The sequence below is a fragment of the Sander lucioperca genome, chromosome 18 (genome assembly GCF_008315115.2).
Source record: "Sander lucioperca isolate FBNREF2018 chromosome 18, SLUC_FBN_1.2, whole genome shotgun sequence".
Classification (NCBI taxonomy): Eukaryota; Metazoa; Chordata; class Actinopteri; order Perciformes; family Percidae; genus Sander; species Sander lucioperca.
Window position 1 is genome coordinate 18,961,865 of NC_050190.1, and position 24,566 is coordinate 18,986,430.

The following is a 24,566-nucleotide window of genomic DNA, read 5'->3' on the forward strand; positions in this document are numbered from 1 at the left end:
ATTTTCGTGTGCTACAGTTAATCATTTATTGTAAATAGATAAAATCCATTGGAAGTACACTTCACGTTTGGCCCTCACAAGCAATATGTTTCTAGCCCTATCCAGTGGGGGTAAACATTAGGCTAATTTTAGGTCCTCTGTCAATGGCTGGTTGAATTCTTGATGTCTCAGCAACCCAGTGCTCTTGTTTACAGCCAAGGGTATCATTAGCTTCTCTGTTTAGCCTTGTGTTTTCCCCTGCTGTCAACCTGTCTTGTATGGGTTAGTTATCCATGTTTTTGTTTAGACAGAGAAATGCATTGCTGTTGAAAAAAAAAAAAAAAAATGCAGAGCTAAAACATGCACATGATACATCCACGGTCAACCCCACATATTGGAAATCTTGTTCCTGAAAAAGTTTTGACTTTCAGCTAATTAGACTCTCACTGAACCAGGAGTTTGAACACAAAGTATCCCGTCGCTACAACCTCCCTCGGCCCAACTGTCCAGCATAAAATCAAGGGCAGACTCAAAGCTGTTTGCAGCTTATCATATTTAGATTTGTATAAGCTATACGTCTGAGGATATAATCAAGAGGAATCGCTACTATGAGGAGGACTCTGACTCATAGGAAAATCTCACAGTCTTACTGTCACGTCCATCCACCATTTAACACTTTCTCTTTTGTTTTCTCAGTTTAGTTAAATGTATGTATGTATGCCAATATAGTGCAATACGAAAGATGCATAAATGTGTAATAGGTGTGTGTGTGTGTGTGTGTGTGTGTGTGTGTTTTTGTTTTTTGTACACTTTAATTATGTACTGTAAAAAAAATTCCTAATACAGCTCTGCCAAAGATGTTTTTTCGATAGTGATATGCCACTCTTTATAATGTCGATACTTTAGTGAACAATGACGGCTTGTTTTCTGCTGTTCCAAAGATTAACAGAGTGATGAGTCTGTTTGTCAGTAAACAGTCTTGCGTTAGCTGACTCAAGTGGGGGGAGTTGACTTCACAAAAGTTCTTCCTTAAACACTGCTGAACCGCCTGCAGGCCGCCTTTCAAAAAGGTGTAGTCACTCCAACGTGAAATACTACAGCAACAATAATGAATTATCCTCAAACCTTAATGATTATTGAGAAAAGTCCTTTCAACACTTAAACCACAATGCATGAGGGATGAAAGAGACTTGAATACCCGAGCTGGATGATGAGAGGCAACATGTCCCTCCAAATAAACATTTTATAGCAAAACAGTTCCATGAGCCATGGAATATGAGCAAAGTCTGCCACAAATGTGTTGAGGTTCACCTCATTGTTGCTAGGGTGCAAGGGTTCACTGGCAAGTGCAAATCTAGGCTAAATGGCATCCAGATTGTGGCTAATTGGCCACCAGGGCAGTTCCCCACCTCAGAGTGCTTTGATACACATACTGTAAGGCTTGTTTTTAACTGGTCAGTCATGTTAACTCTCACAATAGCTTCATTAATCTTATGCTGTAAGGGCTGTGGAAAGTCATCTGCTGGTCTAATTGGTTTATTTTGGGCAGAGAGGGAGCCATTGTTCCTTTTAACGTGGAAATAAATCTTAAATTGAGTAGTGATTGCCTTCCTAACTGTAATCATTACCTAACCACTCTGACACATTTATAGCTGTCTAACCTAAATGTTTAATTGATTCCAGTCGGTAGTTAAAAGGTGGCTTATAAGAGATTACTTAACTGTGGTGAACATGTAGACACTGTAAAGTTTTAAATAGTATAGAACATGCAGTGTTGATTTTACCATGGGAACGAAATTAATGTTGTTGGACCGACCTAGTCTAGCCTTAGTACAGGGTAGTGTGGAATACAGTACGTGTACTGTATGTGTACAACTCAGTTGCCTGTTGAAACACACTGCTAAAACTATTGCAGTCTAATAGCCCTTTAAGGCTGGTTTAATCTTCAAACTATCAACCTCATCTAAAGGTAAACGTGTTGTAGGATGTAATGTCATGGCTTTGACATGGTTGTAGATAGATAAGAGGGATCATAGTATGATGTTTGGTCTAATGTAGAACTTAACATGGTAATACAACCTGTCAGAATAATTAACTTCTCCATCTACAAACACAGTGCATCCGTGTTTCTATTGGCTGACTGTGTTCTGTACATCTGCACGGTTGAAATGGTCTTAATTGCCAGTTCACTGGGGCACCATGGAGATCGCACTGGAACAGAAAACGTATACCCCAATTACATCCTCAAAAGATATTGGGGAGGGGGTTTCAGATGCTGTTTGGCAATTTGACAAGCACTTTATTTGAAGCATACTGTTTATAGCTCATCGAATATAGGATCCATTAGTCTGAAATTGGTATATGCACTTATTGTCTCCAATTTAGAAACCCGCACCCACATGGACACTCCACCTCTACATGTCCCTGTGGGATATATGTAGTCTGCTAATTTGTGTATTGTTTTAATCTTATTCTTTGAATCCTATAAGGTGTTACCATGTCATTGTTTAAATAATTAATCATTGCTTTACTTAACCTAACTATCTGGGGAAATAAAAATAAAAAACTGTTAAAGTTTCACAGAAAATCAATTTTTTTTTCAATTGTGGCTTATCAGTGACAACACACCCTATTCCAGTAAGTATTACAGGCTAATTGTGATCAAGGCTTTATACATACTGGGTGGAGAGGACTTTGGAAAGACGTGTTCACCAAACATAGTGACAGGAATACAACAGAGTAGGTCTACCCACGAGTTGCTGGGAAAAATAACCAGAGAAGAGGAAATGACAGAGGCAGGAAAGGAGGGAGGGAAGGTGGAGAGCAATACTACTTAAATCTCTTGCGTAGAAGATGCACTGTTGCAAAAAAATTTTTTTCCCCCAATTCAGTAAATGATGACTTTAGAGTTTATTTTTTATATGCAATATCAAATGCATAAACACGTGTCTGGCCAGTATTCAACACAACGTAACTAATAAGGATACTTAATTGGTGACACTAACTTGAAGCAATGGTGATTGTATAGATCTTCTGTGGTGCGGAGTTGAAGATGTGTGTGAAGTAGAGTCTTCCTCTATAATACCATTCAAATTTCATTTATTTTTTTTAAATATTCAAATAATATTTGAATATTTAATGCTCATATGCAGCCTGTTATAAATATGTACTACACTACTCAGGCTTATGCATTGTCAATGCCACTACAAGCATGTGGTTGTTGTTGACACGTTCTGTCCACTAGAGGGACTACCAACATCAGCCTGGCCTTGAAGGGGATCTACGTCATGGCGCATTGCATTTCTGGCACGCCGCTCTCTGTTAACGTTATTTTCCACCACGGGCACACAGCGACAAACACAAATCAACAGAGACCTGTAATGAAACATTATCTAACAAGTGTATTGAAGCGGCTCTGTTGCAAAGGCTAACGTTGCTCGGTTAGCACAATGATATCATGTTAGAAAGCACAGCCGAAACGATTTGTCATAAACTAAGTAACAGTAGTGTTAGCCACGATGCTAACAGCATTGATAACTAAGCCAAACGGTGCTGCCACTATTTTAGTGATTTAAAGGCAACCTGTTTCTTGCAGACTGTCACATTACTGAGAAGACAGCTGTTAGAAGGTAATATATGAAGTCGAAGCTAACTCTGACAGCTGTAGGGCAGCTAACATAAAATTTAGCTGTCTCCATGAAGCTCCCAGCTAAGCTCTTATAACTCGCGACGCAGTTAGAAAACCAGAATGAGCTAACTATTTGATTGCTTGGTGGATGTCGATTTTAAAGTCATGTTAAAACTATGTCCCATCCTTCTTCCGATTTCCAGCCGCAGCCTGTTACTCCCCCCTGTACTAACGTTACACGGTACGTAACGTAAGCTCACAATGCCTTGTGTTTCTCACTCCCGAGTGGGAAACACAAAGCATTGTGAGCTTACGTTCATCAGACATGACATGAGAAGAGGGAGATTAGCTAACGTTAGCCAACCTATTTACAAAAAATTTCAGCATTCGAATAGTATTGATTTTTTTACTATTCGAAGTATATTCGACTTTCGGAATTCGTTCCAAAAGCCCTAGTGTGAAGCATCCATGTTTCATAAATTCCATTAAAGTCTTCCTTACATATATTATATGAGTCTGGACAGACATGGATGTAAACTGCAAATTGACAGGTTGGCAGAGGCATACAACCACAAATTGAAATTCTAGTTTATTTTATTTTAATACATGCAAGGAATTTAAAGTGAAACTCTAGATGTCAATTACCAGACTCTGTACTTCTCACTTCTTCTGCACTATGTAGCCTTTTACAGATGCAGCCATCTAAATATTCCCCTCCAAGCCAGAAGCCAGCCGGCTGTCAGCCGGTTGCCTCCCAATCTCTGTACAGTACATTATTGCTTATCATACTTCATTGATACACCCTTCTAAACTTAGCACAAAAAGTAAGGACATTTGTGTTTGGTAGATTATTTCTCTGTGGTAACAATGCTTTTTGGTAATAAATCGTATACCGTTGGAAAGCCTGTTTAGTTCCCTTTCAAATGGTGCCCCATTTGTAAGGAACATGCATTTGTGGGATGAGCAGCAGCGCTGAGTATGTGGGTTGCGCCCATGAAAAATTGTTGTTGGTTTGGATGATTGAAGTTTGAAGAAACAAGACATATTGGCAATTTAACAATTTATTCATTTCACAAATGGGAGCCTCAGTAGCGTGTGGAGGAACCATACACAGCCACAACATCCTGGCACCTCCTCCTCATGCTGGTCACCAGCCTGGTCACACACTGCTGTGGGATGGCATCCCATTCTTCAACCAGCCTTTGTCGCAAGTCAGCCAACGTGGTTGTGTTGGTCACTTTGGCACGAACAGCACGCCCAAGCTGATCCCACAAGTGTTCAATGGGGTTGAGGTCAGGACTGCTGGCAGGCCATTCCATCCTCTCCACTCCCACATTCTGGAGGTAGTCTCTGATAAACCCCGCCCTGTGGGGGCGAGCGTTGTCATCTTGGAGGATAGAGTTTCCAGACTGTGGAGATATGGGATTGCCACTGGTTGCAGAATCTCATCTCTATATCTCTCTGCATTGAGATTGCCTCCAATGATGACAAGCCTCGTTTTTCCAGTGAGGGAGAAGCCGCCCCACACCATCACACTGCCTCCACCAAAAGGTGTTACTCTATCGGTGCAGCAATCAGCATAGCGTTCTCCGCGTCTTCTCCATACTTTGACCCTACAATCCAACTGCCGTAGGCAGAATCATCCAATCCACCAAACGCCAAACGAGTCAAAGGCACAATAAGCTGTTTGGCATTGGCAGAGAAGTTTTGGCAAATTTTTCATGGGCGCAACTCACATGCTCAGCGCTGCTGCTCAACCCACAAATGCATGTTCCTTACAAATGGGGCACCATTTGAAAGGGAACTAAACAGGCTTTCCAACGGTATAACATTTATTGCCAAAAAGCATTGTTACCACAGAGAAATAATCTACCAAACACAAATTTCCTTACTTTTTGTGCTAAGTTTATGTAACATATAGGCCAAAGAGCATGAAATACATTGTTCATTTTCTACTGTGAGATAGGAGTAAGTATGCAGCACATAAGAACAATTATCTCTAGTTGCACCTTTGTTTTTACTCACCTAATACTACTATTTGTCTGCCCCTCTGGCCCCTTCTTTGTGTGCAATGTATCATTTGTCTGGTCTAGACTTGTCCGGTGATGCGTGCAGGCACTAAACATTTTGGGAGTTCCCCAGTGTTTTGCATCTTTCTAAGTCTGCGTGTGCATGCACCCAAGACCTGGGGTTAGCCTCGATGGCCTCTCTAGATACAACATCAACATGTTTCCACTTATCCTTCTTGCAGTACTTTGCTGTGTGGTACAGAGGCAGGCTCTATCTAGTTAAACTGGAAATTCCAGGTTTTTGGTCTCTTTTGCATTGTGTGGATTTGTTGTTATTTGGCTCTTTTCCCCCACCTGGGCTTGTTGCATTTGGGTAAATTAACTGAACAAGTTGTAGGTTTAGCTTAACAGGCAAATATGAACACATTTTCAGTAATGCAAAGAAATAGCTTCTGCTGGTTGGTTCAGCATATAGGTATACCTATCCACTTATCTGTCCACTTTACCCAGGCTTGAATAGTAATGATACGTGTTGCTATTTATAGTCCTAATGACAATCCAGTGGTCCCTCAATTTATTAAACCACATCCACTTTGAGAATTAGGCTATTCTAGTGTAGTTCATGCATATTTACTAAATATGTGCAAACATGTTTTTTATTGTGTTATATTTTTGCAGGGCAGAAGGAACACAAGACATATTGTTTGAAAAGCCCATACTAATTTATGTTAGTCTGGGTTGGTAAAAGAGGTAATTTTGAATGTAATCAACTCAACAAGTGTACCACTGTTCCCCCCCCCCCCCCCCCTTTAATTTAGTGGAGACTTTTCTTTTTACAGTACACACAATTTCAACAGTATTGACTGGATGTCTTGTAAAATCTGGTATGTAGAAGTTAACTGTAATGTAATTGTCAATAAATACCATGAACAGACCAAAATCAACAATGATTTGATCCCACTAACGACTACTAAAACTATTAAAATGAGTTACTGTTGAATTAGGTGACATGCTCCTTTATAAGCATTGCCACTTTTTACAACCACAAATGTGTATTAATCCGCCACTGAAAATAGTCCCCAACAAATGCTCTGTTTAATCCTGTTTGAATAACTTTTGCTAAAAGCTGCAGTGCCTAGCTGTCTAAGAAAATGATTTAGCCTTTTTGAAAAAATTAAACTATATACTGTATATGTGAGCCATTTTTAAATATTTATATCTTAAGAAGGAGCCAATGAGCTGAGGGCTGAGTGCCATAGAGAGGGTAGTGAAGTTGGAAAGTATTCTGAGAAGGAAAACACATTGTTGGTTTTGGTCTGTTGATTTGATTTGTTTACGATTTTAGAAAATAACGAATAACCAGCCTTATCCTTTAGTCAGTCTAATTGGCCTGTCATTTGTCCTGCTCTCTTAGATGAAATGTTGTTGTATGTATTCACAGTAACAATTGTTTATTTTTCCACCTTTTAAAAAAACAAAACAATTAAGACTCCTTAAAGAAGTTATGACTTCAGACAATGAGACATTGTTTGTAATTTAGATATCAGGACAACTCCCACTATGAAAATGGAGTGTAAAGCCAATCTAAGCACTAGTCCGTCTAGAAAAAGGAAACATTTCCAACTTCACGTTATCCCCTGGTAATCCTGAATGCCAAGCATTGGTGCGCGCTTCCTATCTGCTGCTCCAGCTCGTCCCCTGTTACTGTTCTAACAATGGACCTCAGACGGCACATAAAGCAGGATTATGTCAACCTGGGCATAGTGTACCAACTGTTGCTCCTGCTTCCTTCCCGCTTTAGAGAATAATGCATTCCAGCTTTTATTAGAGTTTATTATTGGCATGGCTCACTGACAGGTCTGGGAATGCTTTTAGTAGGCAGGCTATTGTTTGCTACCAGAGATGGCTGGTGGAAAAGAGTTTGGCAATTCCTAAACACCAACTGATGGATGGGAAAACAAGAGACGTATGTGTAGGGCTCGGTACCGAATTCAATACTTTTTAGGCACCGACCGAATTGCCTTTAAAGTATCTAGTATCAAAAAGTGCCTAGTCATTCAATACCCAATTTCAATACCTAAGGAGTAAATCTCATCACCGTCAGTGAGCCAATGAGCATGCAGCATGCTTCTACAAAGATCTAAGAATGCTTGTGATTGGCTGTCTAACGTTACATGTTTGTAGAGGCAGGCAGGAAAAACTCTGTTACGCACAGAGACGGGGCTCTCGTAGTAAAAGCTGAAAAATAAATAAAAAGATTTGTGCCGTAATGTTGTAATTTCTTTTTTTTTTTGTATAAAATTGGTATCGAAAAAAGTATCGTTTAGGAACCGGTATCGAAGTCATGGTATTGATATCAGTACCGGTATCGAAACTTTTGGAACGATACCCAGCCCTACATATGTGCTAAGACAAAGATGGGACCATAGTATCAGCCCTCAGAGGGGATTGGTACTGGCCTAAAGCAGTTACTGAATCACAATAAAAGTAGTCAGAAAAGTACTATTTATGTCATCAAGTTGTACTGTGTTGGACATAAACTGCACAGATCACAGTAATAAAAAAAAAACACTGGGCTGAGATTGCCAAGTGTCTTAAACACATGACAAGAGCAATTTAGCATGATCTTAGACTTGGCACTCTCCGAGGGCGAAACAGGGTGTGAGCCCACACTTGAATTAAAGACTAACAGAGATTAATTTAATACTTGGGAGTTTTTTAATGCCTCACACTTTCAAGTCTGCAGCGATTTATTGGATCAGGTTGCCAGCATCTATAAAAATCACATTTAAGACGTAAAAACAAATATCTTCTCTTGGCCTATATAATTATCTTGCATTTTCAGATGCCAGTCCCTCTCTCATTGGCCTAAGATAAATATTGGATCGGAGATAGTACAGACGGATGGCACAGGAAGACATAATTCTGTCAACTTGGGTCTATTCAGTGTGAAGATGCCCAATTTAGGTGTACATTTTGTTCTTCAAGGAAAACACTGTTTCTGTTGAGTTCTTCCCTTATCCTCAACATATTTACAATACTTTAGACTCACTTAAATTGTAGCTTAATGGAATCACTGCTTTGAGACAAATGTTGAAATGTCTATTTGTTTGATGCACTAAGTCACACATTTAAATAGAGCAGTTTTATTTTTATTCAAACATGGTAGGTTGTTTTTAGCCATACTAGTGGCATGGCTCTAGGGCTGCCAGTCAGTCAGTCGCTCCACTACATTGTTTCCAACTGAAATATGTTCTCATTATTGTTGTGATCCACTGACTTTACTACCGGGCCACCAGAAGGTAGACATTTTTGCTTCTGGGTGAATTGTTCTGTCAACTATTGGATGGATTGCCATGAAATGTGTATTCCATTGATGCTCCCCACAGAATGAATGTGGTTTTGAGTGAAACTGTGAAATTTGCTACAGATAGTCAAGTTCCCTTAAGGATACATTCTAATGACTTTGGTGATCCACTGGCTTTTAATGTAGTGTCATCATCAGCTCAACATTTTCATTTGTCCAATACTTTATGGCCAAACGGCAACCTTTGAGCCAATTCGGAAGTGCCTTAAACCTATATTCTTTTTAATGGCCAGCAGGGTGCGACTCTACGGAGTCTACTGCTGAGTAAAAAAAAGTTTCATTGTATAGAAGAGTGAGACACCCTATCATTTTAATAATGCGTTTATGGTCTCAATTTCAAATTTCAAGTTTTGATCAATACAGCATTATGTTCATTTTTTAAATCATGGTCCTATTTGAAGTAAAATAGACGATAAAGCAGCCTATGCTTTAGGCTACCTTTTGATTGACAAGTCGCTACCATGGAGGAATGAGAATTTTAGCATGCTGATGTTAGCATTTAGCTCAAAACATCGCTGTGACTAAGTGCAGCCTCACAGACCCCTAGCACGGCTGTAGACTCTTAGTCCTAATTTGAAGTTCTTTGAAACTCATGAGGCCTAGTAGGCTGATTTTACCCTTCTTTTGCATCATTTAAAAACTATTACAAATATTTCTTGCCGATTCATTTGACTACACATTGCATGCTTCTTTTATGAGCTACTTTCATTTTCTTAATTTTGCTTCAAGTTTAATATTTCAAGCTCAAAACAGTGAACTGCCAATGCTGCTGTCTAATTAGAAAAGGTGTAATTTGAGTAAATTAACCAATAGGCAGAAAGAACATGTATTTTCTATTGAAAGGCATAGTGATCTATAATATTTGTGTCTACCAACTGTGCTATTTCACTGTGTTTTTAACATTGGCTTGGACACGCTGTGTCATGAATACCCAAAATGCTAAATGGTAATGGTAATCCAATATATTTTTAATATGCAGTTTTTAACATTGATATTGAATCAAATCCTTATATCTTAAGGTAATACGATTATACGTTGCTTCCCTTACAGATATGTGCTCTTTTCAAAAAAGGAAAGTATCAGTGATTTATGTATTAGAGGTGACAGGTTTTTATCATAAGCCAAGTTTAGGCTTAATCATTTGACACAGGTTTAACCAGTGTGTTGTGTCAAAATAATTGGATTATATGGTCCAGATTGAACCAGTGGCTATTGTTGACGGCCCCCTGTGGATAAAGCCCTAAGATGTTCCTTTCATACAGAGCGATCTAGAGGGCATGCAGATGATTTTTTTTTTTCAGTTCATTTCATCAAATGATAAATCTCAGTTCTCAAATAGCCTAGATTGCAACTATTGCATCTTTTGTTTTTATGTCTCAAATCTGTACATTTTCCGCAGGGCTTATCCTATTCATGAAAAATAACACGTAGATTTGTAATGGCGCACACAGCCTTCAGCAGAGCGTATAAAATCAATTCTGTGAAGAGTCTGTACAGACTTACATGTCTACACACAAACACACACACACACACACACACACACACATTGCAACACAAGGACATTGCTTTTTGGCTCAGTGCTTCTCACTCTCTCTCCCTCTACGTTCGACCAATGCTTTGCTGCAACATTCAACTGCTACCTTGTTAGTCAGAACATTCAGTACAATACAAGACGAGCCAGTGCAGTGTCCTGTTATCGGCCATAACTGAGTGTTTTTGCCACAATAGGGATGGCGACCTTGATTGAGGTTTGTCTGTCATTTCGTCAGTCCACCACTTTGGTCCAGGCTGAGATATATTTAATGACAACTTTAGGGTGGAATGCCATTACATTAAGGTTACCAGAGTTTGAATCCTACTGGGATTGCAATAGAACTCGGTACACTTATTCAAAGTCCCCAGCAGCAGCTAGCATGGCTGTCGGCTTAATCTTATAAATACTGTATATATTAACAGTAAATAATAGTCTTTATTTATACTGAGAGAAGTCAACCTAGCTCTCGTTCAGCAACACCCTGTAGTCACCCGATACAAGCTGATCTCTGTCATTGGCCAGTGAATAGCTCCGGAGCAGCTGAGGTTAACTACAGAGCATGAGGAAACCTTAACTGTAATTTCTGAGGGAGTGTTTCTCCTACACTTCTGTCTAAACACAAGGGAACATTTCTTGTTCCTGCTTTTTCTGAACAAAAGTTGTCTTTGGAAAAACAAATCTCTGTCTCAGGTATGTGCATCACAACTGTATCATTTAAACAGTAATAAAGTTTTACTGCAGCTTTCCTCACATATTTTATTATAAAAGGTAGGTTTTGTTTACTGTGTCATTATTACCTACCAGTGAAACAAAAACTCTTAGTTTCAAGCCTGTTAGCATTGGCCTTGGCCTACTTGCCTGAGCTCAACAGCTTCTTTTTTTCTTTTTTTTTTTTCTTCCTCCTCTCCCACTTCTGATCTCTCCTCCCTGCCTCTCCTCCTCCTCAGTTGAGTTTCACTGATATTCTGTGTCACAGTCCTGACACAGCACTTCCTCAGTCTCTCCTCAGTTTCAGCTCGCTCCTGCCCCGGAGCGCTGACTGCCTCTTTTGGACAATGCCCATCCTTGTTTGCATCGCCTCCTCGTTTCGGGAATCCCGGCATTGCTGGTAACCACTGGTGGATCAGGACGATGAGGTCACTGTCTCTGTTTAGCCCCACCCACACCCACCCCACACACCACACACACACACACACACACACACACACACCACCATCACCACCACCACCACCATTGGCGAATTGAGTCTGGGTTGCTCTAAAACAATGGAAGCTTTCTACATTGGGTTGATATGGGCTGCCAGACAGACTGGCAGACAGGCGAACAAAAAGCCAGGGAAACAAGCTAATGCAAGTCAAAGACATCCCGCTTTTGATTTGACACCTTCATTTAATGGATATTAACAGTTACCGTATTTCCAGCGTCTAATAATCCTCCCTCCCACTCAGTACATGGCTCTTAATTCCTATTTGCTCATCGTTTAGGTTGACCTGTATTTAATTGGCTTGAGTGCTGAAGCAAGGCAGATAAAAAAAGATGAACTGTAGTTAAACATTTACTTTGGCATTGCAGTTATGTCATCAGGTTGCACAGTTTAAATCTGCAAGCAGTATTTCACTTTCAGAATGAGTTGGGAAAGGTATCACTTTCACTATCACTTTGTTCAGAACTCAAGGGCTCCAGAGACCTACGTCATGCCCCATAACCTACTGTAAGCTACTTACTACCTTTTTTTTTTATCTCAAATATTGCCGCCATCATCTTCATCCTTTTCACAATGAATTTATCAGGGGAGAAAATAGGCACATTCAATCTTACCTTTCTCTAAAATGACGTTTGTCAAATCATGTCAATGTGAAAAGGTAGTGATTGTTTAAAAACTAGATTTGGCAAGTACCCTTTCCTTTAGGCAGCATAAATCTCTTTAAATTAACAAGCACGGTCAGTCCAAACAGTGCAGTGAGCTCATTTAGCCAGTTAGGTTTGTTTTTGCTTTGGTTTTGATTTGCGTGCTGTACTTCTCCATTATAAAGCTTTCACAGCATTCATTCCCAAGAGCACAGGCATTTGTTTTTATTAGACCTGACATGTTTCCTGCAATTTATTTTTGCACAGTGATGTTAGCAATAATTATAAGCATTTTATTCCTCACGCATCAATGGACAGGTTCCCCTGAAGAGGGGAGAAACTTCTGTTTGGTACAATTAGCCCTTTAGAGGGTCATATTTGGTTGATTCTACTTACTCATTTGTGACAGGTGGTTACATATGGTTGTAGTTTTGTTCTGTAAATCTGCATATTGCTTTCTGGCCTCAGTCGGTCGAGTGCTGTTGGTGATTGTTGAAATGGAGATTGGTAGGAGGGAATGTCTGTGGGCACCCTGGACCATTTAGACATTCAAGATAGACTACATAATAAGCTCAAACATTTGGAGCTTTGCTATTTGCTTATCATTGCACCATATTCAAATTATGTAAATAAATTGTCTGAGTGTGATATCCTCGTGCTAAAAACTGCACCCTTATTAAATATCTATAGCTATAGTTGACGGAAGAACAGGCTCAGTGCTTTTACATATCAATGTGATCTCTGTGGAAACGGGACATCCTTTAGCCCAACCCTTTCCTTCTGATCTGGTAATGGTAAGTACCGCTTGTCAGGATCAGGCTATTACTGTGACTTTTTTTTTTTTTCTTCCAGGCACAATCCTTTTTCCTCTACCATGGTCTTCCCAGCTATCCTTATTGCTACTATAGCACATGTTCTACCCACTATACTACTGCTAATTATTAATTCCCAACCGTTGTCAATGTTGTCTCAAGTGTCATCCAGAATCTTAATGAGTTGTTCAAATGGATCAGCTCTTTAGAAGTTATCTAGCCTACATGTTTGAGTGCTGTGTATCTTTTCTTGAATACTGGAAACAAATTAGTCCATGGCCAATACAATTGTTAGCCATCCACAACATCACAAATGTTCCCTCCAACTAGTGTGTTTTATCAGGATGTTACTATTAGATGACATTGAAATCTTAAAATCTTTGCTCAGTTTGTGCTCAAAGCAAAGCGTCCTGTTTGTTGTTAATGCCATATTGCAATCTCTATGTGTGCCTAAATTCAGTTTAGAAGGTTTCTTACCAAATGTACCACAACATTAAAAGGAGTAGATGCCAAATAAGGCTGCTAATTTCATTCATTCCATTCGCTTATCGTTGTTATAATAACGGTGTATTATATTTTACATTCTAACATGTTAACATGTTAAAAAAAGAAAAGAAAAATGCATTGCATGTTTTATGTCTGTCCTTATGCCTCTTCTCTGGTGTCTTTCTCAGCACTTGGTCCAGTGGGATGCTGGGGACCCTGAATGTTTGCTCCAGCTGGTGAAGGAGCTTATCCAGCAGTACCATCACTACCAATGCCAGCGGCTGCGTGAAAGCTCCAGGCTGCTCTTTGAGTATGATAGTCTGCTGGAGGATCCCAACTACGGCCGCAACATGGAGATTTATGCCGGTCGCAAGAACAGCTGGGTAGGCCACTGATGATTTTAACAGTTTACAAAACCAAAGGACAGTTTTACTGTGGAAACACTGTTCACGTTATTCATAAAGCTTGGTCAGTCTTGAGTTAAGAACATAAATACTTGTGATTGTTGAAGGTTGAGATAAGATGGAATGCAATGAGCAAGGTTTTACTTTTCCACATTCCCCTATGCCACTATTAAAAAAATAAACACTAATTTGAACACAAATATGTTGACATAAAGTGCACTTTGCTAATAAACTGTGAACCTAATGAGAGCGATTATTAACCATGGAAATGGCCTGGCTTACGTTAATTATTATTTTCTGCTTAATGTCACAGCTGGGTCAGGTAAAGTGTTTTAATTAATTAGGAGCTTTAAAAAAAAAACATTACGACAGTGTCTCATATTTTAGAAAGTTCACTGAGGGGTGACTCAATAGTGGAATGCACATGGCATATGCCACATAACTGCAGTGTCATTTCCTGTCTCCCTCCACACGATCAACTGTCCAATTTAAAGGTGTCCTGCCACACAAAACCGTTTTTACTTGTATTTTTTTTTAAATATGTTAGGTCCATATGTGTTTGTGTTATGTCGTGAATGTGAAAATGAACAGCTACCTCCTCTGTCAGCTCTAGCTACTGAAAAGAAAGAAGCGGAGAAATCAGGCCAATTACAAAAGACTGGTCAGTCTGACGTGGTGTTGCCTGAGCTCAACCAGTTGCGCTGGGTAAAGGATGCTGATAGCCAGGCTCTCATTGGCTAGCTGTTAGCCAATCAGAGTCAAGCAGCTTAGCTCGTTGAATATTAAGAATTGGCACAAATCGAGCTGAGTCTTCCTGCAGGCTTTCTATACCACGCTAGAATGGCTTGAAACCAATAACCAAGGCATTTGTTCCACAAAAAATGTTACAGAGTCCATGGTAGAACTTCAGACATTACCACAAAGTAATGCAATATGTGTGGCAGGGCACCTTTAAGGCAAAAATGGCTCCTGAAAAATAAAGTTTGCAGACTGAATTTTACCTATGAGCTGCCCATTTCAACCACATGGCTTTTACTAAACAGATGATAAGGGGCAAACTGTAGCTGATTAGGTTGGTGCTAACGGATGAAGCAAACGTGTGGTGTTTTGAGGCAGCAACCAGAAGGTGGTCTAAGAAGGTGGACGTTTTTCTGAAGTCAATAATCATATCTTTGGTTTTAGAAATGTTTATCCCAGAAAGTGATCATCACACCACTGTACAAGATCACTGACCACAGGCCTATGTGATAACTTCCATGAAGCAGACTGAAGAATTCCCCTGTCCTCGTACAGTCGTAGGTGTTGACGATATACAATAGTAGGGACAGGACGCAACCCTGTAGGGGCCTCTGAAGTCTACAAGTAAAGAATTGGCATTGTGTATCGGAAAGTGTGCAAGTAGTTGGAACTTTTCTAACTTTTGACTATAATTTATTAAGCCATAGTTCTTACTAACATTTTAAATTTAGAAGTTTGGGTTGATTCAATTCAAAAAGGCCAAATAACATCCCCAAAATAACCTAAAGTATCAAGCTATTAATACCCAGCACTTTGGTTTTTGATAATGATTCTATCTGCAGACTGTACATTTTCATGTTTCAGATGTTTAAATGCTTCCTTTTTTTTTTTTACACCAAAACTCGTAATTTATTTTAGTGTATGATCTGTGTTATGTACAGTTTGTAAAGTTCTTTACCTCTGTTTATGGTTCTCCAGACGGGGGAGTTTTCAGCCCGTTTCCTCCTCAAACTCCCTGTGGACTTCAGCAACATCCCCGTCTATCTCCTTAAGGTAATCAACATTACACATTTTGACCTGCAATCAAGGTACACACCTACTTTACATCACTGTATGTACACACATACACTTTGCAGACCTGCCCACAGTGCTGCAGACTTATTAGCCTCAATGTAGATTTTGTCGACATGAGCTTCCTTTAGATGTAATATCAGTGTTCTTTTGTTTACATTCTGTGCTTATGTATTACATTTGTTTACATTGTATGTGTGTCCATATGTCTTTTTTATGTGGGCAATGATAATAGCATTGGCAATGGCAATGATTTATTTAAATGAACTGCAATGCAACTGTGTGTGTGTGTGTGTGTGTGTGTGTGTGTGTGTGTGTGTGTGTGTGTGTGTGTGTGTGTGTGTGTGTGTGTGTGTGTGTGTGTGTGTGTGTGCAGACTCCGGTCTTGGGGGCTGTGAGTTGACTAATCAGCAAGCCGTCACTCTCGATCTGCTCTGAGCCGCGTGGTGTCTGGAGGCAGCTTAGCCCGAATACACACTCTCTCTTTCTCTCTCTCTCTCTCTCTTTCTCTCTCTCTCTCTCTCTCTCTCTCTCTCTCTCTCTCTCTCTCTCTCTCTCTCTCTCTCTCTCTCTCTCTCTCTCTCTCTCTCTCTCTCTCTCTCTCTCTCTCTCTCTCTCATCAGTGATTGCCTTTACCCCTCTCTCACTCTCTCTAGTTCTCTTTTCACTCTCTGTCGTCCTCCCCCTGTCTACGACTGCCTGCATGCTGGAGGCTCTGGCTCTCTGGCCTTTTCCAGCCTGGCCTCTGTTTGTGAAGGGAAATGATGGTAAACATAAGGGAAACAGCAACCATCATCAGCCTCACATCAGCCTCTGTCCCCATGTTTTCTCAGACTTGGAGCACCGAGCCTCGTCTCTCTTTGCAGGCTTTGAGTGGACTCATCCAGTGTCGAAGTTATATTTCACAGCCGCCTTGCTGATTGTGATAGCATTTTTTTTTTACCTGTGTCTTGAGGCAGGGACATTTCTAAACTCAGCCCTGGGGGGGGGGGCTCTATTGGTGTCATTTTTTGTCAAACAAGCATGCTGTCACTTGCTGGACGTTTCAATGCAAAGGCTTTCCAAAACCCAGCAGACACACTGATACCTTTAATCAGTGGGTGGTGGTAGCAGTGTAGCCATTGACACAATGTTGTTAAAGAAGAACTCTGTAATATTTAGTGATTTTATTAGAAACAAAGTCTTGGATATGGATGTACATTTCTGTCACCCTAAGCATATCATGCACACACACACACACACACACACACACACACACACACAATCTCACAGTATTATGCTGTAGCTGGCAGCTTGGGTATACATAGTATCACCATGGGAGACTTGAAGACTAAGTATCGACTCAGAGAGGAAAGTAATGAACATCAGCCCACACCTTGTCCTCCTACGCATTACAGAGGAACGGGATTATGCGGCTTATAGGCTGGACTCTAAGAACACAAATGTACTGTACGCCAAAGCGATGACCTGAATTTAAGTTTGACAGTTGTCATGCAATTAGTTCTCTCAGTGAGAATGCCGTCTGAAGTCAATTCTTTATGTGCATCACGCATTTATGCACTGCATGTAATTCCATACTGTTGTAGAGCAGTTGAAGTGCAATTAATCCACTCCTACAATAATTTCTGACTGAGCAGACAGATATACCCTATATATTCACTGTAAAGGAGCATTGCAACCACAAGTGTGTTAAATTACACATGGAATGTTGTGTATAAATGCTGTGCATGTGCCTTGCCTTCCCAGTTGTCTTCGGCCTCTGGAGTCAACGTTGCAACCAACCAAGAATAAATCTATCTGAGCTTGAACGTCTTTCGGCTCTTTGCTGAAGTTGAAGCAGCGTCATTCTTATTCATTTTAAAGGGACCACTGTGACGCAGTGCGGGTGCCGATGCAAAGAAACACAGGGTCGTCCGGCAAGAAAGTATAACCTGGCTCAATTTTTGCCACAATGATTGCAACGCAGTGTAATGTGACAACTTGCTGTTTTGGCCAGTCAAATATCTGAAAGTGCACGTTCTTTGCTGATTACATGAATCTGGTTTTCTACTGAAAGATAAAAAGAAAGATAAAGCTATTGTCACCGTGTCGTGTCTCATAGTATTATAAATACTGCATTGATTATTTTAGTAGTTGAGTATTCTACTGATAATTCCATCAGTTCATCCAGTAATTTAATAAGAAATACTTTTGCTTTAATCCGCTCCATGGACTGGGTGCGTAACGTTAGACTGGATGCTTTCTGCTGAGATGATGAAGCATTGACATTGTGCTACTGTGGTAAGCTATTTCAGTTTTAAAACTGAGTTTTCAGTTTGTTTCAACTTGAAATGATCCCCAACTTTGTACATTTTCTATCATTTTCTCTGGCCTTTCTCTACTCTTCGCCCTATGCGTCCATGCACAGGTCTGACAGTAATTATCAACCTTGCGAAACACATTAGGCTGTATATAGTTTCCGTGGATTGAAGGAAGTCATCGATGATTTTTAGTGATCGAAAGTTTCCGCCCCAAACCACTGTGCAGTGGTTTGATGTCTTATAAGCGTTCAGTCATAGATCTGTTAACTTCCTTGATCAAGTATTTTATCTTCCCATGCTAGCAGCCCCTTGCATTATTTTAACACAGGGCTGTTTTTGTTCTGAATGCCCACTAAGTCCTCAAAATGAGTTATAACCTATTTACAAGAGAGTCAACACACAAAATCAGAAAGGTGATGCTTTTCAGACACAATATGAGCCATCAGCCAGGTACTGTAGGTAGAGTTCAGACTGTTGACCCTGATTTGAATTAACCTCCTCATCAAATCCATGGATGTCCTTGCTTGAGGAGGGAAGGTTTGGCACTGAAGCAGAAATTTGTTCAGACATAGGCTACTCTGCGCTGCTAGTGAATGCCGAGATGTCGCTGGTGGGCGCAGAGCTGTGGAGGACGACTGTTACCTGGAGCAAAGCATCCGCGTGGTCTGAGCTCACCACAGTGGACATGTTTATCTTCCTGCATTCACTGCCCAGCCTCGGGGAGAGGGGAGGAATGCAAGTTTATTTTATTTATTATTATTATTTTTTTTTTTTTTTAAAAAGGGGCAGCCCGTCATAGTCAAAATGAAAGAGTGGGAAGGACACTGAGAGCGGAGACGAAGGGAAGATAGTGAAATGCACACAGATGGATGTTGGCAGTTTTCTTCCCATTTAAAGGGCATGTGGTCCTCTTGGGCACTGTTTTAGTGTCTCATCTTTTGATTGTACCTTGACCTCTGGGTTGCCACCCGTTTGAAGTTGATTTTACTCATACCTTCTCATTCAGCATTGGCCTTTGACCTCCCACTGAAAAGGATATTTGTTCACATTGCTTGGGTCTTTTAACGTAGTTGGAAGTTGCAGTACAATGGGTCTCATTTGTTATGGTCTACTTATGCTATTGTTATGTTATGTGTCTACATTCTGGAAGGTTATAAGAGATAAAGGAAATATATTACACTTTCAGACCTAGATTTTCTATGGCAGAGAAGTTGCTACACACCACTAATTCGACCATACAGTTTTTTTATCTTGCTTCATGCTACTCCAGGATTTACCTTAACGCAGAGAACAGCAACAAAATATTCTAATTACAGATGTGACCTTTTCGTTAGAAGATGTCCCTTTTGCATGTCACCAGGCCGTCTGTCTGTCCGTCCTCGCTCGGTAGAGTACGTATACAGTACGTTGCCTCTAAATGTCCACACTGATCAGCATGAAGTGATGCCACATTCGTGACTGAGCCCTCTGCTCTCGCTTCACTTGAGCTTCGTTTCCCCCACAAGCACTGGCCCATGTCACCAGCTCCAAACAAATGCTGCGTGTGTGTGTGTGCGTGTGTGTGTGTGTGTGTGTGTGTGTGTGTGTGTGTGTGTGTGTGTGTGTGTGTGTGTGTGTGTGTGTGTGTGTGTGTGTGTGTGTGTGTGTGTGTGCGCGCTCAAGCAGCTGTCATTGATCCAATAGGATGTTTCAAGCGACCCGAGTCTTTGCGAACTCACTGATAACTGCTATGGCATGTAGCATTGTGTGAGATAATGATATATAAAACTATTTCCGTTAAGCGTAAAGATTCCCAAATAGTAGATTCAAAACCTGAAAAATTAACAAAATTGTATGACCTGCAAACAGAGCATCTATCTAACTAAATAAATTATACAACATTAGACAGAAATCTTCTGTCTTGTCAGTATAAATCCTTATAAACCCCACATGTAAAGTTTGTATTGATTTATTTATTATTAACGGCTCCTGATTGCCCCGCTGTTCCTCCCAGCCGCCGGGTCTAATTCCTGATGTTTTAGAATTTAGACTGTAAGCACTTGCATTTTTTTTTTTTTTTACCTTTTTTTTTATACCAAGCCTCTCCAATGCCCAGCAACCAGTATCCCACTGCCGCAGGTCAATTGTGCTTCCTTCAAAACTGACCTGAGGGAGGTTTGCATTGAGCCCTGGGCATTCCTGTATCCTGGTTTTGTCTGTACAAGCTGTGCATGCTTCAACAAGAGCCCTTACATCTAATTATTTTTACTCTAATTATTTTTGGCCGTGCATCCTCGCCCCATCCCCCCCTACACACACACACACACACACACACACACACACACACACACACACACACACACACACACACACACACACACACACACACACACACTCACACTTTAACCTTCGGAGCTCTACAGGCAGCAGCTGACAGGGGAGGGTCAGGGTGAAGCAGAGCCCTGGGCTCTCGTTCTGTCTTTTCATTTGGGCTACCAGCGTCACTGACTCGATTCATTTCTATATTTCCTTTTTATTACCTGTCTTGTTTTTTATTATTTCGTCCAGATATCAACTCTTGAATTAAGCTGAGATATTGCAGTCCCAAACAAATGTTTTGATGAATAAGACATTTTAAATAGAAACTCCACTCTCAAATCATGGTTAAATTGTAAAAATGAACATCCACATACTGTCACTTCCATTTTGGGTTGTCTTTACATAAAGATTGTGATTATATTAGATATTATTCAAAGTAAAGTGTTGGCCACGTGGGTCCTGACTTTTCTCATTTCAGTAATATCTCCTGCTCCTACTATTTATATAGCTACAATTCAGCTCCGGTTAACACTTCACAGCTTCGATAAACACTTCACAGAGGGGGAGAAAACATGAAAATTTCCTCCTAATGATTCTTTTAAAGCATGTTCCTCTGGGCTGTGTTTAACAATGGCACTGTCTTCCACCCCAACCCCCCACCCTCCACAGAGGAGGAGCGGAGGACAGATTGAGGGTACTACTGGGGGTTGGCCAAGTGCGGGGCAAGCACATCGCAATCTCACAGTACAGTATATGTATCTTGGCATATCTTGTCAAGGCGCATGCCGACAAGCAGACTGTTTTCTTGTGCGTAATAATTCAACCCTGCTTACTCGTGGGACTTTTGTCAGAGTGCTTCATTTTAAAATGCCTAAACAGTACTCTGAATGTGAGGAGGTTTTAGTGACAATACCACTGCTGTACCCTACCTAGAGCTGAACGATTTGAGGAAAAAATTTATTAGCAATTTCTCTGATCAGTATTACGATTGCAATTTAATTTGTGACTATTTTCTATAAATGTAACTACAGTCCCACATTTATGTTATATTGCGTTCTATTTGTGTTTGCTAAACAAAACCAGTTTTACCAAGCATTATTACAACATGATCTTGTTTCTGCAAGAATTGAATCAGATGAAGTAATGCAGTTGCTTGTTGTTGAGGTCCTCTCAGCGTTCTTAAAAAAAAATAATAATAAGTCAGGGATATGTCAACTTCTTTGTACACTTGCCTAGTTTTCAACAGAAGAAATCACCAATCAACCTCACATTTATGATGATATCCCAATAGGTGACATCAATCAGTAATATTCAAGTATTATTATGACATTCAGAAGTGGCGATATATTTACTGATAACAGCTGCATAGGTAGTGAATCATGGTAATAATGACTGCTGGTAAGTCACGTCTGACCATGTTTGATATCCGACTGTTGACCTGAAGATGGTGTAGACGGCGTTAACGTTAGCTTCACAGACTGACAGGATGAACTGCATTACAGTCCCCAAAATTGCAGCTCTTGAGATTTAGAAACTGCACTGAAATAGCAAATTTGATATAGAAACAGCACCGATGTTGTTGACATTGCTAAATTGCTCGAGGACATGCAGCAATACTCAAACCTTTTCTCTTTACTCTGTGTTTTTCTCTGCATAATTTTTTCTGCAGGCTATAAGGTTTTCTCTGCAAAACCCTGTAGTTTAAGAGTTTTTTTAGTGTTAAAATGGTTTATGAGGGGATCAAACAGGAAGCATCACCACAGCATGAGGTCAGCTTTTGATTAATTCAGGGGGCTCATTAAGTAGGCGTTGTTTATTCTAATCAATAGATTGTACCTTCCCACTCTTGACCTCTGTGTATTCCTTTATTGGCCGATATGTTTCTCAAAGTGCAGTTTTAAAAATAGATCAAGAATGTTAACAGCAGTCAGTCATGGCCAAGTAATCTGATTGAGTAAAGCTGATTTACATACAAATGATAGAACCCGTTATTTGAGCAGTAATCCCCGGCTTTTGCAGTTGAACTGTGATGTTGATGTTTGTCATCCAGCTCTAATTGGGTTTATAGAAACACTATTACTTTATTACATTGCTGGGATAAAGGCTGACCCCTTCCGCTATCTCCACTATCTTTTTTTGCAAGGGCACCATCACTGCATCCAACACAGGACATTTGTCATTAGTTTAAAGAAATAAAAAAAAAATACAAACAAGCCAGAGAGTTTTTTCCCCTTATCCCAGAATAGATAAGCGTCGAAGCCAGACCATACTCCAGTGGTGACACAGACACTACAAGTTACCTTCCAGTAACATACATTGATTAATTTTCTGCCAAAACAAATACTGCAGGTTAAGTATTTTCATGAAAACAAATGAAATCAACAATGAATTGTAGTTGAAACATAGCTGGCAACGCATGGACCGATTGGACCGATATATAATCATAATTTCCTCCCAGCAGACAATCAATACTATACTATAAATTTCACAACTGTATTACTCTGTAGTTGTTACTTGATGTTTTTTACTTGCAAGGGTCTCCTACTATAGAAGGATTTGGAGGATTTTCCTGAGCTGCTCAGCATGTGTCTGTCTGTCGGCCATCTTGGATTTCTTTCGGCCATCTTTGGATGAAATTTGTGTGGCACTTACAGCACCTGGCCAGTGGGTAGCAGTGTTTGGAATGATGAGCATGCTGATGTGCAATTAAAACATCAAAACCCATGCATATGCACGGAAATGATGTTTGAATAGCTGTCCACTGTAGTGACCACTATGTGTGAAATGGTTAAAAACACTTTCACACTAAACAAAGCGGCATACACCACTGAATCACCACTGGTCACGGAGCACTTTTGTGGGTATTCCAGGCTGGCATTGTTTCTGTGTTTGTCCAAATTTTTATTTTTTCTTCTATTTTCTTTAGGACATGGTGGCTACCACAGCTTTTCGAGAGATAAGCCAAAAATCTGGTACGGTAACCTTTGCAGCAGCTGCGGCTACCTTACCTTTCCGGTTGCCACATAATTGTCACTCCTTTCTCAACCGCTCATGAGGCTTTTGTTGTTGTGGTTTTCTGTCCAGCTTACGTCCTCCACTGCGAGGCAGTTGAGCTTTTGGAGAAGTCGTGGCTGAAGATAGCCCACTGCGTCACATGATGAGTCTTTCACAATTCTCTGCACAGACCTGGAAAACAATCCTGTGGTCACTACACACACACACACACACACACACACACACCCACACACACCCACACACACCCACCCACCCACCCACCCACCCACACACACACACACACACACACACACAGCAGTGCCAGTCAATAAAGATTCATTAAGACTATGATTAAAATGGCCCTCAGTCGCTAATACAACTGACCATGCTGTCCGAACTATCCATTGTGTCATTTGCTGTGTCATGACCAGAGTAGGGAATTCAATGGCACTTGTGTCTGCTGTCTTATTCTTCTGTGGGACTGACATGCTGGTTGTGGGTTTTACCACATAGCTTCACATCAGGTTAAAAGAGTTGTTGTCACCCAGTCGAGTGAATTAAATAGAATTAGCTGTTGCTGGATTGTGCAGTCTAAAAAGACCGTTACCAACTTGGAAACCCATGACCAAAGGAAGAAAACAAATACTCTAACGGTCACCTTCCATCTATTACCTTTTTGTCTTTCTAGTCTCGGCATGTCTGCTACTTTGAGAGAAAGCTCGGGCCTGTGCGTGACTGTTGCGCATTTAGTGCCAAAGCAAGTGGTTGTAATTTGTGGCCTTGCCGTGCCCTTGCACGGTAAACACTGACTAAGAGCTCAGGAATCTTAAGAGCTATAAAATAATTGCAGGTTACTCCCATAATGCCTAGAGTGTTCTGCTCGTTGCCACATCTCTGCCTCTTCTGTCTCATCCTTTTCTTTTTGCACAGCCTCTACTGGTGCTATGCAAAAAAGTAGTGATTTCCTGCTGTATCTGTACTTGTTCATTGTACCGGTAGTAGTTACCTAATGACACAAAGAATTAGTCTATTCTATTAATCTATTAAATTTAGTCCCTGAGGTGTCATTAAGGTTTAACATATGTTTACTGTTCTGCT

The 24,566-nt window shown here is 40.4% G+C and overlaps 1 protein-coding gene across 3 annotated transcripts in view; it reads left to right on the forward strand.

Annotated features, from left to right (window-relative positions):
- Positions 1–24,566, forward strand: part of babam2 (BRISC and BRCA1 A complex member 2) — an 87,027-nt gene that overhangs the window by 10,159 nt on the left and 52,302 nt on the right. For all 3 annotated transcript variants that reach the window (XM_035994530.1, XM_031321321.2, XM_031321322.2), the window contains exons 5-6: positions 13,852–14,046; positions 15,784–15,858. In XM_035994530.1, the coding sequence (XP_035850423.1) occupies positions 13,852–14,046; positions 15,784–15,858 (270 nt within the window). The remainder of the gene's footprint in view (positions 1–13,851; positions 14,047–15,783; positions 15,859–24,566) is intronic.